General features: G+C 38.7%; 2 protein-coding genes across 2 annotated transcripts in view; one reads left to right on the top strand and one right to left on the bottom strand.

Moving 5' to 3' along the window:
* Positions 1–13,890, bottom strand: part of LOC107513775 (keratin-associated protein 4-3-like) — a 289,405-nt gene extending 275,515 nt beyond the window's left edge. Inside the window, exons 1-2 of the mRNA XM_036221990.1 lie at positions 13,775–13,890; positions 781–842 (exon numbers count right to left, since the gene is read on the bottom strand). The gene's annotated coding sequence lies outside the window, so the exon portion shown is untranslated. The remainder of the gene's footprint in view (positions 1–780; positions 843–13,774) is intronic.
* Positions 10,288–14,919, top strand: KRT10 (keratin 10). Its single transcript, XM_016150795.2, has 8 exons — positions 10,288–10,896; positions 11,683–11,765; positions 12,359–12,515; positions 12,608–12,769; positions 12,868–12,993; positions 13,312–13,529; positions 13,900–14,234; positions 14,551–14,919. The coding sequence occupies exons 1-8, from the start codon at positions 10,288–10,290 to the stop codon at positions 14,655–14,657; spliced, it is 1,797 nt and encodes a 598-aa protein (XP_016006281.2). The 3' UTR covers positions 14,658–14,919.
* Positions 14,920–15,480: the final 561 nt, after the last annotated feature.

The raw sequence follows: 15,480 nt of genomic DNA, 5'->3' as shown, positions 1-15,480 counted from the left end.
GGTATTTATCTTTCTCTGACTTATTTCACGCCTTAGCTCCACATTTTAACCAAAATGATCAATATGGGAAATATTCTGAGAGACAACAAAAAGTTTGTTAGCTTTCGAATTATAGAGATTGAAAAATCCCAAGCATCAGAACCCTTTCCTGTCGGAGTTTACTGTCAGTTTAATTCAGATATACACCAGGAGTTCCAGATTGAGAATGAAAACCTACTAAAAAGCAGTTAATCTCCATGAGGTGTTAGCTCCATCTGGAAAAGTCGGCATTATAAAAGGATTGGCAATGCAATTATGCATGGTGGCTAATTGCTTTGATTTGTTATTTTAATGACGGGTCTGGAGCTGAGGACAATCCTGCCAAAGAGGGGGTAATCTCCAGAAACCCAAGCAGAAAGGACCCTTAAAAAGTTAGGGCAGAGTCCAGCCTGGGCACAGACAAGACCTATGAGTCTGACTCCCCAAGAACAGAACTCTTGCCTCATTATTTCTTTGTCTTTTCAAATTAGTCTTTTTTTTTTTTTTTTCATCACAAATGTAATGATAATAAGGAAGACTAGTCTAGTCTGAGAGAGAAAATAAAATCCCTATGTTCTTGTTCATTTTCTAAGTCACAAGACTGGAAAATACAATTCCGAGTCACTTCAGGAGAGTTTTAAGTGTCTTGTATTAAAGCAAAAGCTCAGACGATAAATAAATCTGTGTTCAAATCCCAGCTAAGGTCTTTTATCGGATAAGTTTGGTCCAGGTACTTAATTTTTTAGTTAAAATAAAAGCTACCTCATACAGTTGATGTCAGGATTCAGTAAGACAAAAATTCAGGTCAGGTGCTCAGCATAGGTCTGAAACATAGACAAGTCACAATAAACTTTATAAACTCTAATTATCTGAGAACTGACTTTGCAAATGTTACTTGCATATTTATCTAATGGGTTCGATCCAAGAAATTAGAAGTTCTTTGGGCATTACCAATCTTCAGCCCTGCGGAGGGAGGCCGCAGAATAATTACAGTAAATTTTCTCCGTTGCTATTTTGTTACATTTAAATAAGTATTTAAATCTATGCCTTACCGTTCCCACCACAGGAAAAACGGTGATTCTGACAAAGAGTTATTCTTAATTTGTTACGAAACTGATAGCTTGATTTTTTAAGTCAAAGATTTAAAAAATATCTAAACAATAAAATTACTCCATAAGATTTTTTCTTTTAAATTTGTGTTGTAGCTGCCAGTTCCCGAAAGACACACGGACCACCAGAACTCAGTGAGTTATAGGAAACACACTCTTTATTCAGCCAGCTGGGTCTGCCAGGGGTACGCAAACCCCAAATTAAGCAGCCCCGAAATGTAGAGGTACAGAGTTTTTAAGCCCAAAATCTCATTCTTCATTCCGTCTAAACACAAAGGGCTATCTTCTATTCACTACCTGTCAACTCACAGGTTGGGTGTGTAAGCAGGGGTACAGAAGTAGAAAGCTTGTTTAGAATGTTATGTTCCTATGGGTGACAGCCTATGTTCCCATGGACATAGCCATGTTTCCATGGGCATAGCCAAGCAGTAATTTTCCTGCAAGTAATAAATTTCTAGCAGTCATTTTTCAGCCATTACATATGCACATTACCTATATTCACTTAAAAATCACCCGAGTGGGGGATTAGTGCTTTCATTATATTCTTTAACCTCTGTTAGTACCATTTGTAATCCAAAATTGTCTCTATACTTTTTCGATCTGCCCAGATTCCCTTAAAAAAAATTAACAGACAAGGCCTAGTAATAAAGTTATTTTTTCTTATTACCAGCCATCTTTGTGATGATCAATTTTGACTCACAACCACAACCGGACCTAAACCAATTTTCTTGGATTTATGAATGGGGGAGAAGGGGGACAGCCATTGATTTTTTATAATGTCCAGTTTCAATATCTTGGAGTCTGTAAAGGTTGTTGGGTTAGTTTGGTGCTTTCAGATTTACTACTTTTTGTGAAAACCAAAAGGAATATTATGTTTCTATTTTCTGTTCTATATCAGTAAATTCTCCCAATGCAGGTAATTCATAGGGAGCAACTGTCTTTCACAAAATGAAGTTAACTCTATGAAAGGAAAAAAAAAAAAAAAAAAGCCTATGACATGCTAATAAACTTAAGAGCTAAATCTTGTTATATTTAATCCTAAAATTACAGCATACTAATGCAGGGAGGAGGCAAGAGAATTAAAAATGTTAATAAAGCTGCAACAAGAGACTTGCAATATGCTGATCAGCCCTGCAGCTAGACCAGGACACCTTCAGAACAAAGCAGGATTTCTGCTGAATTACCAACCACTCATTCTCCACATCTGTGAAGGGGAAACAGGAACCAAGAGTCATTCCCTATGGCTAAACCCTGGGAACCTAAGGATTAAAGGCTGGGAAGCGCCAGCAGCCCTTTCACTCTAGTCTGTCCTTCCTCACAGTGCGTCCATATTGATATGGGATATCACTTGTAAAATTCTTAATCTTTTAACAGGAAATGAAAGGGACATCTCTAGTAGAGTTCTTAATCTTTTTAGTAAACCTAGTTAAGTGTTCTTCCTTTCTTTCGGAAAAAAGGCCCTCTCCCTCAAATCCCGATAATTGCCCTGAAACTGGTGACTCAGATCCTCTGGCTATTGATTAGGGTCATTGGCCCATTGTTAGAAAAAATAGTGTTAGGCCAGACAGGGCCCTTAGAGTCTGAGAAGGGAGGGGACTTTTGGCCAAAGGTCTTTTTTTACTCTTTAAGAAATATAATATTAACCAAGCCTATTTCCCTTTACTATCTTAATAGGCAAATCAATAATAGAATTTAAGAGATATATGATTTAAATAACAAGCTTTTATCTTTTCCTGTCTAAGGACTGAGGCAGCACTTCAACAGGAAACCCAAGACCCCACCCTGACTGAGGCAGAAAGGAAAAGAGCTCCATGAAACTCCAGTAGGCAGGGACTATGGCCATTCTCAGCAGAAAGCAGATACGGAAGAAGAGACCTCCCATCCCTCAACATCCATACTAATAATAAGGGGCTTTGTGGCTCTTAGAAAAGAGTTAGGCAGGAAAGTTAGCGGGGCTTTGGTCTGCCTGCAAAGACACTGAGGTCATCCTATCCTAGAAGGGGTCTGCCCTAATCTGCCCACAATTAAGCAAGCCAGAAGGCATTTTTTGAACTCACACAAAGAAACAAGTAAGCAGAGAATGAGGTACCAGTCACTCGCACCTGCACCTGCGCAGTGAAGACCCAATAACCTTCAACTCACCTGAGCCTCATTATACCATCATTATAATATAATGCATATGCCCAGAAGTTCATTAATATCATTATAACAGACTGAATTCTGGGAACGAACATGCCCAGAGAGCAAATGATGAATAACTGAGTCCTGTCAATCTTAGCTGTCAATCAAGGAAGCCCATTCCTCTGAGAAAAGTAACCACCCACAGCAAAAAGGGATAAAAACCCCCAAAGGGTTTATTACCAGGCCTTTTGAGGCATGCTTCTCGTGCTCAGGCCCACTTCCACATCTGGAAGTGTACTTTCCCTTCTAATAAAGCTTTTCTTTTCTACTGTATTTTGGTGTCTTGCTCAATTCTTTGTTCGAGACATCAGGAACCTGGACAATGCGTCAGGAGAGGACCCCACTCTCCAGTAACAATATTATAAAGAATGACATACAAACTGAAGACCTTGAACACTCAGGGTCCCTCTCAGTAATTTTACTGTCTCTCTCCCTTACTGTCCCTCTCAGTCCCTCTCACTCTCTGCCTAAGAGAAGACTACACTCTGTGGAGTGTGACCCCTTCTCTAATAAACCTTCCTTTTGACCCTAACTTTGGCACATGTGTTGAATCTACACTCTCCACCGAAAGACCCTCTTTTCTTTGGTGCAGGGCTTGGTCTCCCACCCCCACCCCTCCACTTAGGGAAATCTGCCTCGGCTAGCTAACCGGAAAACTAACTAAAATAGTCAATTTTCCAAATTAAAAAATTAAAAATCTAAAAAATTTTCAAAATGATATATTTTAGCAATTTACCAGTATCAAGATCATTCTCAACAATCCAAGACCAAAAAAGGGAACTTTAATGAAGAGGGAAAAGTGAGGGCCAAAATATTTTCTTAATATATATAAAACACCTATATACACATATAAAGTATAAATGTTTATATACTTTAAGATATCTTAAGTAGCCAATGCAGAATCTTGGATTTCATATCATTTTTACACAACACTCTCACATTTAAAAAGTACGTTATAATTTGCTTTAAAGCAAAATTAAATTACTTGTCTTCGACTAGCCTTTATTTCTATTTTGAACTAATGGCATTGCCAAAACATGGAAGAAGAGTTTAGAGATTATAATAAAGGCAAAGAGAATGGGAAAAAGGCACTGAGGTGACAAGAAACCATTCAGAGAACAGTAAGTGCTTACCAGGTACAGTAAGAGCATAAGGCACCCTTCCTTCTCTAGAGGAGCTTTAATGTTTTATCTCATTGCGAACAATAATAATATAGCATATTATAAAATACTAGATGGTACACAGAAAATGAAAGAGACAGCCATGACGAGACTAATGGCAGAAATCTCATGAAGGAGACGGCATTTAAGCCGCAACGAAGAGTTGAGATGGAATGATTTGAATAAGCAACAAAGTGGGAGCACATTCCAAACCAGGAGCAACAAAGACCTTACATAATAGGATAAAGCATAGTGTCTTGGTCAAGATTTAAAAGAAAGGCTTGCTTATAAATAAAACATCTTTTTAAAGGAAATGCTAACATGTCTTTTTCATTGGATCGTGGATTATTATTACATATGCTTTAATATTTACTATTACTATTCATATTTTACAGGGCAGTAAAATGAGACACAGAAAGGCTGAGTGTCTTGCCCAAGGCCACGTAATTACTTTATGAGGAGAACGCAGCACTCCTTCCTCTCCGCCCCCCTCGCTCACCGCAGGGAGCATGACGTTTGGACAGATGAGTAGGGCAAGGCTCCTGAAAGATTTAATCCGTACACAAGAGAAATCCCTGTAGGTGCTTGAGTGTGCTGATGAAGTGATGACAATACTTTTTCAAGAATATTAATCTTGCATGAGAACAGAACAGATCTTCAGTGACATAGCACCGAGCCAAGAAAACCACATCAGAAACTGGTGATGTAATCCATGAGAGAAGTGGCGAAAGTCTGGATTAGGGCAGTTGCAAAGGGACAAGAAAAAAACAAATACATCAGATACGACAAAAGAAATAGTGACAAAATTGATGACTTGGTGGATGTAAGAGATAAAGAAAAGGATGAAGTTAAGAACGAAATCAAGTATCATTCAGAGAAAAACAGATGGCATGGTTTATCACAAAGTTATCAATAAAACACCATTCCCCTGCCCTACTCTCCTTTCCAGCCATTCTCCTCTTCACTAGCTATTTTTCAACTTCTAACCTTATCCTTTCATTCATTCACATTTTGCTGGCCTACTGTGGGTTGGTCTCTGAGAAAGAGAAATCACATAGTAATAACAATAACAAAAAACATTAAGCATTTATTCTCTGTATGCCAGGCACTATTCTAAAGGCTGTATATTTACTAATTCATTTAACTCTCATTTCCGCTCTCTAGGGTAGGTAAAATTATTATTCCTACTTTAGAGATGAGACAAAGCCACACAGTAAGTGGTGGGGCCTGGATTATAACCCAAGTTGTCTGACTCCAGAGCCCACCCACTTAACCACCTGACACACTATACTGAAAAGTCTTCATGTGGTTTCCATACTTCTGTAGTCTCCATCAGCGCAGTCCCAAAAGTTTTAGAAAGATTGTGTAAAAAGAGAGTGTATCCAGATTCTTGAGCCTAAATTTTAGAAGCTTGACAATGAGAAGATATGAGCCTTATCTTAGTTGTTCTCATTACTTGGCAATCTGGAAGTAAGGTACCAAATCCATCGAACAACTGTACAACTTTCCACTTGGCTTTGACTCCATAGGTGGCAATCACAAAGGCATATTCAGCAATTTCCACAGCCACAGAACACTCAAGCAAAAAATGTCAAATTCTAAAAATTTTATGTAATAATTAGACAATGTCAAACATTTAGCCTATCAACCTTGTCATCTTGAGATATAACCTGCATTACCATATTCGTCTTTCTGCAGCCACCTAAGTTATTCATTATATCTCAATTAATTGGAAAAAGAAATATGCAAATAGAATTTTCAACTAGAAACTTCAAAAGAGAACTTTACAGGGTGGCTCCATAGTGTAGCAGTTAGCACAACTGCTTTACATGCAGAAGGTCCTGGGTTCACGCCCCAGGTGGAGCCATGGACCATGCCCCAGACGTGCCAGGCCTCCCAAGCGCACTGGGGGTGCCAGGCTCTAGGTGCTCCAGGCCCTGGGTACACAATGCGCGCCGCAAGCCCCAAGCATGTGGGAGGAGACATCCTGCCTTCGAAGATCCAGTTCTTGAAATAGCAACATCCATAGGTCAAGAGTCGGGGGGAGGGGGGAAGGGATTTAGAGATGGGAAAAAAATAAATAAATGATAATTTTTTAAAAAGAGAGAATTTTACTTGAAGCAAAATAATTTCCTTATAATAGGAAAGATCTGAATCCCAACAGTGAGGCAAGTCAAGCTGATAACATGCTTCAAGACCCTTAGCTAAATTAACCCCATGAGAACAGCACCTATACCCATCCTAACCATGACCCAAAATCCAGAAGTGATTGAAGAAAATTGATAAACTGGAGTACATAAAAGTAAAATAACATAAGCAAAACCATCGATTCCAATCTGCTATCTGTCATCGATTGCCCCACCACCATCCTACTAAACCTGCCCTCTGAAAGGATGGCAATGCTTCCTAACTGCCAAGCAAACAGTCTTTTTTCAATCTCCTTTCTCCTTGGCCAGTCTCTCCGGGGCCCACTCCACCATGCCTGGGTTCTCTCCTCCTTTGACTTCCATGATCCACCTTCCACCTTTCCCCAGTCCTAGGTGCCCTTCTTCTCAGTGTTATTTTCTAGCTCTTCTTCCCAGCCTCTAATGTAGCTGTCCCCAAAAGTTCAGGCTTAGACCTTCTGCTCATTTATTTCTAAACTCCTTCCTTTAGGGGTCCTAACTATCCTGAAGTCTGCTGCTCTAATCTCTGTCCTGAACTGTAATCCTATGGTTCTAATTGCTGAAAGACATTTTTACATAAACATCCTTGTATTAGTATTTCAAAGTCACACCTTAAACCAAACTCATCTTCTCCAAACTATTCTTTCATTGTGCGCGCGCACGCGCGCGCGCGCGCGCACACATACACACACACACACACACAACCAGACGGTTAGAACCCCTCTTTGTACTCCCTAAACTCCATGTCCACACCTCAATTAACCCAGATTACCTACCCTATTGTATAACCTTTGATTCATGGGTATGTTTGTTTGCCTCTCCAAGTAGACTGTAAACTCCTTGAGGGGCAGAAATTGTATCTGGGTTGCCTATGTATCTCTAGAGACTTTTACAGGTGCCCAATAAAACCTGTTAAGAGAAATTAATTACATGGACCATCTGATCCAGCCAAACTGGTCCACTTAGAGTCTCCACCTGCTTGGCATTTTCGCAGTCCTTTCTTCCCAGAATAGTCCTCCCTCTGCTGCTGCACACCTGGGAAAATCCCACCCATCCTTCTCAAGGCTCAAATTCCACTGCACCACGAAATTGTTCAGGTGACCCCATTCCAACAAGACTCCTCACTCATCAAACAGTGGCAGTTCAGTGTCATTAAACAGTATCATCTTTGAAGCTAGATATGTCTGATTTCAAACCAGGCTTTGGCATAAACTAGCTGTGTTACTGTGGCAAACTCCTAAAGCTTAATTTTTTTCAGCTATAAAAGAGAATTGGGAGATGATCTTAAAACAAAGTAGAAGTTCAGGAAATGTTAACTCCACCCCACCCCACCTTCCTCCCACTTATTTACATAGTGCTTAAGTTGATAGTGTCTGTTATGTCTCCTCATTAGATTGTAATAACTGATAAGATTCTTAAGAGCAGAAACTGAATCTCATTCATCTTCCTATCTTCTGAACACCTATCAACGTACCTTGCATGGAAATACAATAAAAACTGAGAACAATTACATTACTTTTATGATAAAGACAAATCAGTGTACAAGTTAATAATCTTTGATATTAACATTAAAGGTGGCTTAAATTGCTACAGTCAGTTTTAGAAGGCTCACTATAGGTGTATTTGTTCCCACGTCATTTTATGCAATACTTTCACATATTTTTTGATTTAATATGATTGTAACAGATCTATTCGTACCACTTGTTAACTAACTGAAACTAGATTGTGATGTTTATAGTTTCCCACAAGGGGAAAACATTATAGGCTAATAATAAAGCAAGATGAAAAGTCAAACTTTGTCATAATAACAGGTAAAACCTTTCAAAAACTCTAACTTAAATGTTTTCCTTCCAAATTGCTATCAGTAATATCAAGTCTTCAATGTCCACTCTAAACTTACTAGAATTTTTTTTCTATCCTGATTTATCATAGCCTTCCTTTACTGTATGTTATCTTCATTAGGGATCAATTCCCATGGTTGGGTTTCATTTTCCTTTTAACTCCTGCCCCACTTTGCATGTGCTAACAAGTTGGAGGAGCTGTAATTTGTTGGGCAGTAACCTCCATGCTAATAATCAACTCTTCATTATGTTCTCAACCACATTCCCTTTCCCTGCAGAAATTATTTCTATAGTTTTCATAAACTGGACTGAACAGCTATAAATTTAACTTGAAATAGCAATTAGTAATAGAAGAGTGTATCCCAAATACTCTACCCTTTCAATATTTCCATGCTTCCAAGTTTGTTTTGTTTTGTTTTCTCCCCATGTGAAGTTTATAATAATAGAAGCATTCAGTTCTATCAGATCAAGTCCGCCAGAGCAGAGAATACACATACACACACACTGGTATAGAAAAGAGCCAAAAGCTAGGCATCAAAAGACCAAGTCTCTAATCTCAGCTCAACCACCTATTATATATCTTTAGGCAAAATAATAATTTATCTCAAAGCAACAGAAATAGCACTGTATAGCTACAAAACGAGTGTGAATGAATACACACACACACATATGGACACCGTAATGTCAATGTCTGTGGATAGATATAAAATAATTTCATATCATGTATTAAAGTCCCAATTAAATACTTCACTAGACAAACTGCTTATACCAAATTCTACACACAGAATACCTTTTTTTTTTTTTTTGAGAGATAGAATCTAGCTTGGAAACATGTTCACAGTCTGGTTCATAATTTTCAGAGCAAGTATCATTCTCTAATCTAGGTTTATATTCTTGCAAGCAAATTTTACTCACAATCATATCTAAATGTTCCTTTTCAATCAATCAGACTTAGTACAAGAAAGTACTAGAGGTTAGTTGTTCATATCTTACACTCAGAATTTCTGCATGTGGCCTTCACATAAGCCTTAAATACAATTTATTTAAAGGTCAAAAATGGAATAATTTCACAATTTTAGAATTTCTAATGTTAAAAAGAACACCACCATTAACTTAGAAGATTCCTAAGTCATTATTCACTTCCAATTTCTGAGAGCAAAATATCAATAAACTTTCATTCTCCAAATAAATCAAAAGATTCCACACACACAAACACACACACTCTAAATTGTGCTTTTATGGCTTCGACTTTTTATATGTGACAACTTTTGAACACTAATTGTTTAGCATATGTGTTTTCTTTTCATTTGCTTACAGTTTTCAACAAGATCCCTATTACAGCATGATTCTGACAGACTTTATGCTATTTGTTGCTCCAATTAGTTAAAGCTGTTTTAAACATGAATTTGAAAAATCTTAATCATAATTTTGTAGCTAAAATTATCTTTCCATACTTTGCATTCTGTGCAACCTAAATTAGTGCTGAGATCAAACTGGATTTTAACAGTTGCTCAATGTTCTTCAAAAGGTGAAAAAGCAAAATGAAATATGCTCATTTGAATGCTACTCATTTTCAATTTCAACACAGCAAACCTCCTGTTTGTTCTTAAGGCAAATTCAAAACCGTACATATTGGGATTGGTTATTACTAAAGATAATTTATGCAATCAAGAGCCAAAGATGCTAAGTTGGCAAAAAGAAAACCATGCAAGTAAGCAAACTCTACCACATGTGGGATACACCTTCTCAGTATATAAAGGCTTGTCACTGTCCTTGGTAGCAGCAGGCACTCCCTGGGCTAAACAGCATCACCATGTCTGTTCAATACGGCTCAAGCAAGCATTACTCTTCCTCCCGCAGTGGAGGAGGTGGAAGAGGATCATCCCTCCGAGTTTCAAGCACCAAATGCTCCATTGGTGGAGGATTTAGCTCAGGGGGTGGTTTCAGTGGTGGCTCTTTTAGCCGAGGGAGCTCTGGTGGTGGCTGCTTTGGGGGCTCATCGGGTGGCTATGGAGGAGGTTTAGGAGGAGGATTAGGAGGAGGTTTTGGTGGAGGTAGCTTTAGTGGAGGCTATGCAAGCAGCAGCTTTGGTGGGGGCTATGGAGGAGGCGGCTATGGAGGAGGCGGCTTTGGAGGAGGCAGCTTCGGTGGGGGAAGCTTTGGTGGAGGTGGCCTTGGAGGCTTTGGTGGTGGATATGGAGGAGATGGTGGTGGCCTTCTCAACGGAAATGAAAAAGTAACCATGCAGAATCTGAATGACCGCCTGGCTTCCTACTTGGACAAAGTTCGAGCTCTGGAAGAATCAAACTATGAGCTAGAAGGCAAAATTAAGCAGTGGTATGAAAAGTATGGCAGCAACAACCAGCGAGAGCCTCGTGACTACAGCAAGTACTATAAAACCATCGATGATCTTAAAAATCAGGTAAGGGGTCATTTTAAAAATCCAACTTTAAGCCTGTGTTTCATCCATGTGATTCAGACGGATCAATCTTAAAATACTTATGATAAAGCTGTTCACTGTTTGCCTATGTTACTTTCTTGCTTCCAAAAACAATCTAGTTTCATCAAAAGTAAATATTTGTGAGGGTATAGTCATTGTAATCTTCATCCAACATGTGTGCTGTGTGTCTTATTATTTTTTGGTATTAATCAATGTATAAAAAGTCTGTAGTTAAAATGCATTAGGTCATTTGTGAATATAAAAACTGAAAGAACTATTAAATGAGTCAGAACAAAATATTATTCAGATTGAGTAACAAAAAAATACTCATTACCAACATTGAAAGAAACATGAACTCTCCAATATAGAAATGGAATATTGCTTATCACTAGGGATTTGTGACTTGTACCTACTGTGTGCCAGCCTGAAGTATATTAATTTAGAATGTATAATAACAAATTAAACCAAATACAGCTATGAGTCAGTCAGAAGTTGGCTGAAATACATGGAAATTACACAGTATAAAAAAAGTGGACACACATGTAGGAACAAAGCTATATAATTCCAGTTACTTTTCAGAAAGTGCCGATATAGAAAAGAATCATCAAGAGAATAAATAATTCAAATTTGTTTAAGGGTAAGCCCACAATATTTCACATTTAAACTAAAAAATTCCCTCCATTTTTTGTGAGAACAACATAAAAATGCAGTTTATCTATGCCACTATTAAAGTATTTCTGTATCTGATTTATTTGCCTCTTCTTCCAGATCCTTAATCTAACAACCGATAACGCCAATGCCCTGCTTCAGATCGACAATGCCAGGCTGGCAGCTGACGACTTCAGGCTGAAGTAAGCTAAGTGAATGGCATGACAAATACATGAGTTCTCTTTAACAATGACTTTAGATGCCCACATAACATTTACATTTTCCTGAATTCACTCAAAATTAAACACTATTGGAATTGTCAGAGAAATTTTCAATTTCAATATTATATTTTAGGACAATACTAAAATAAGAAAATGCATTTTAAAGTAACTGCTAAGCTTCTTTGCATTAAACTACTAATATTCCTATGTGAATTAGTATATCATAAATGTTGCCATGATATGACATCAACTCTACATTTGCTTTTTTTAAATTTTTTAATTTTTTAACTTTTTTTTTTTTATTTAGGTGAGGCAACCCTTGGTTGACCTCACAGATTGCAAGGACCTTGTCAGCTACAATTCCTTATTTTTTATTTATTTATTTTTTACACCTACAGCACCTAGTCTTCTTAGGTGGTCTCCCATCCAAGTACTAACCAGACCTGACCCTGCTTAGCTTCTGAGATCAGATAGGATCGGGCTTGTTCAGTCTATAGTTGCTTTTTAAATATTCTCTTCCCAGGACACCTCCCTTATGTAAGTTATAGCGAGTAATTACATCATGATTATTTCAGGTATGAGAATGAAGTAGCCCTGCGCCAGAGCGTGGATGCTGACATCAACGGCCTGCGTAGGGTGCTGGATGAACTGACCCTGGCCAAGGCTGACCTGGAGATGCAGATCGAAAGCCTGACTGAAGAGCTGGCCTACCTGAGGAAGAATCACGACGAGGTAACACAAAAAGTTATATGTACTTCCCGGGGCCAAAAGAGGGCTCGTCATGGTCACTGTGAAGTCATTAAACTTTTCTATTCCTCAAACAGGAAATGAAAGACTTCCAAAATGTGAACACTGGTGATGTGAATGTGGAAATGAATGCTGCCCCAGGCGTTGATCTGACTCAACTTCTGAATAACATGAGAAACCAGTATGAAGAACTTGCTGAACAAAACCGCAAAGATGCTGAAGCCTGGTACAATGAAAAGGTAATTCGCCTTTCTTCATAGTGAAGCCGGTGGAGGTTTGGTTATCATTTCAGATTTTTCTCATCTCTTCTTTTTTTTTTTTTTTTTTAATACTATAGAGTAAGGAACTGACTACGGAAATCGATAATAACATTGAACAAATATCCAGCTATAAAAATGAGATTACTGAATTGAGACGCACAATTCAAGGTCTGGAGATCGAACTACAGTCCCAACTAGCACTGGTATGTTAATACCTCTTTCGTGAAATGACTTCAACTTTATCACTCAAAGTTTCATGCTCATATAATATGCGACACAACAGAAAATGCAGAGTTGGGGTAAGAAAATAGAAATAAAATTGGGCTCTTTAATGGGAGAAAAGCATTACTGACATTGATCTAAAAGTGTTATAGCTGAAAAGTTGCCATTAAACGTAAAACACAAATTCTACTCATTTTCTTTATGCTTCTATATGTCTTGTTAAATTATTAAGTAAGCTTCACTGTACTCAGTTGAACTACAGAGTTGTTAAGCCACAATATATCCTCTTCCCTTTTCAGAAACAATCCGGGGAAGCCTCCTTGGCAGAAACAGAAGGTCGCTACTGTGCGCAGCTCGCACAGATTCAGGGCCAGATCTCCACCCTGGAGGAACAACTGCAACAGATTCGAGCTGAAACCGAGTGCCAGAATTCTGAGTACCAACAACTCCTGGATATTAAGATCCGATTGGAGAATGAAATTCAAACCTACCGCAGCCTGCTAGAAGGAGAGGGAGGGTAAGTTATAAAAAATATTTTTTAATTATCCCAATTGCTTTTATTAAACATTCCGAATTGCAAGGCTTTCCCAAAATCTAAGGACATGCCAGCGAATGGGGGAAATGGGAGGGGAAGGAAGGAGGCTGAGCATAGAAAAAGGCGTATGCAACCAGTCGTACTTCCCAAGTATTTGGCCCAAGAATGATTCTTAGAGATGTATGTAAATAAAATTGTTTTGAAAGAATGGGTTTTAAAATACGTACTTGGCAGGGTTATTTTTTCTCCTCAAAACACGTTTTGATTCTTTTCTAAAGTAACATTAATCTGGAGAGCGACCCACCGTTTCCCAGAGTCACAGTTAAGTGAGCGTGACGTTTTCTCCCCGTAGTTCCGGCGGAGGCTCCTACCGCGGCGGGCGCGGCGGCGGAAGTTCCGGCGGCGGCGGCGGCGGCTACGGCGGCAGTTCCAGCGGCGGCTACGGCGGCAGTTCCGGCGGCGGCGGCGGCGGCTACGGCGGCAGTTCCAGCGGCGGCGGCGGCGGCGGCGGCTACGGCGGCAGTTCCAGCGGCGGCGGCGGCGGCGGCAGCGGCAGTTACGGCGGCAGTTCCGGCGGCGGCGGCGGCGGCTACGGCGGCGGCAGCTCGGGCGGAGGCCACAAGTCCTCTTCCGGGTCCGCTGGAGAGTCTTCATCTAAGGGACCAAGGTCAGCTGAAACTAGCTGGGGTAATAAAAATAAGTTTTAACTTTCTGTGGTGGTTCTCTTGCTTTTTAAGCTCTAGAAGCTGTTTTAAAAATTACAATCATAGAGTTCCCGCTTAATTTAAAAAAAAATACACTTGATACCAATCTTGAAAGGAAATGACATGGTTTAAAATGCTATAGCTTAAACTTTGCTCAGATTTTATTTTTAAGCAACGTGAAAAAGTTATTTTTTTTTAATTTAGTGTATTTTTCTTCTAGAAATGTTGCTTGTTAGTTAGTGGGGATCGCCATAAATTGCTTAGTCTGAATTCTAATTTTTTGTGTGATTCACTTACAGATACTAACAAAGCCAGAGTAATCAAGACAATTATTGAAGAAGTGGCACCCGATGGTAGAGTCCTTTCATCTATGGTTGAATCAGAAACCAAGAAACACTACTATTAAGCCGCATCAAGAGAAAAGTCTCTCTTCTACAGGCCATCTAATACAGATGCATAAAAAACAAAATATTCAAGATAATACCTAAGTCTTAATGGTCTTTGAAAATAATTTCACTCCTTGAAAATAAGGTGTCTACAAGGTGTTTTGTGGTTTCTGTATTTCTTTTCACTTTACCAGAAAGTGTTTAATGGGGGAAAAAAAAAAAAACTTTCTATTCTCATTTACTAATGAATTTCAATAAACTTTCTTACTGATGCAAACTGTCCAATTTGGTCAGAATTGTCTTTATTTAAATCAGATAATGTTTTTAGCCTTAAAGATTATAGCATTTTAAGGATTGATTTCTCCAGAAATTCTGAAGACAAAATTATTGCCATGATTTCTCTCTCTAAGTAAATTTTTTAATCTTATGAATATGTTGGACCAACATCAGTAACCTCACTGAGTAAAAAGTTTATGAGTGCCCACCCTTACTTTTCCTTAAAGATAAACAATATGTAGAAAGCTCCCAGTTCTCTAACTTTGAATTACTTCAGGCCTGGAAATTCTGAAATATCTCAAGAGCCCAAAAATAAATTTAATAGGAAATCTCACATTTTCTGATTACTTGACTTGTTACATTTACCTGCCCATGTTTTCTTCCCATCTCCACATCTGCCAGATTGCCATACTGCATGAGATACTGTCCAAATAGCCCAGTAAAAATTACATTGCCCCAACAAAATTACTTGATTTCTATCAGATGAAGAGGAGAAGCAATGTCAAGACATGGTGATGCCAGTTTGACCAAAGGGATACCTCTATGCTTTTGCCAGCCCAGCTCAGT

This window comes from Rousettus aegyptiacus, unplaced genomic scaffold, assembly GCF_014176215.1.
Source record: "Rousettus aegyptiacus isolate mRouAeg1 unplaced genomic scaffold, mRouAeg1.p scaffold_m13_p_6, whole genome shotgun sequence".
In the NCBI taxonomy this organism is placed as follows: Eukaryota; Metazoa; Chordata; class Mammalia; order Chiroptera; family Pteropodidae; genus Rousettus; species Rousettus aegyptiacus.
This window is presented reverse-complemented; position numbering and strand designations above follow the sequence as displayed.

Excerpts from the sequence above, each read along its gene's own strand:
- KRT10 (XM_016150795.2), top strand. The coding sequence starts at position 10,288 with ATGTCTGTTCAATACGGCTCAAGCAAGCATTACTCTTCCTCCCGCAGT. Across the intron at positions 12,516-12,607 it reads TGAGGAAGAATCACGACGAG|GAAATGAAAGACTTCCAAAA; the intron begins GTAACACAAAAA and ends TTCCTCAAACAG. Across the intron at positions 14,235-14,550 it reads GTCAGCTGAAACTAGCTGGG|ATACTAACAAAGCCAGAGTA; the intron begins GTAATAAAAATA and ends ATTCACTTACAG.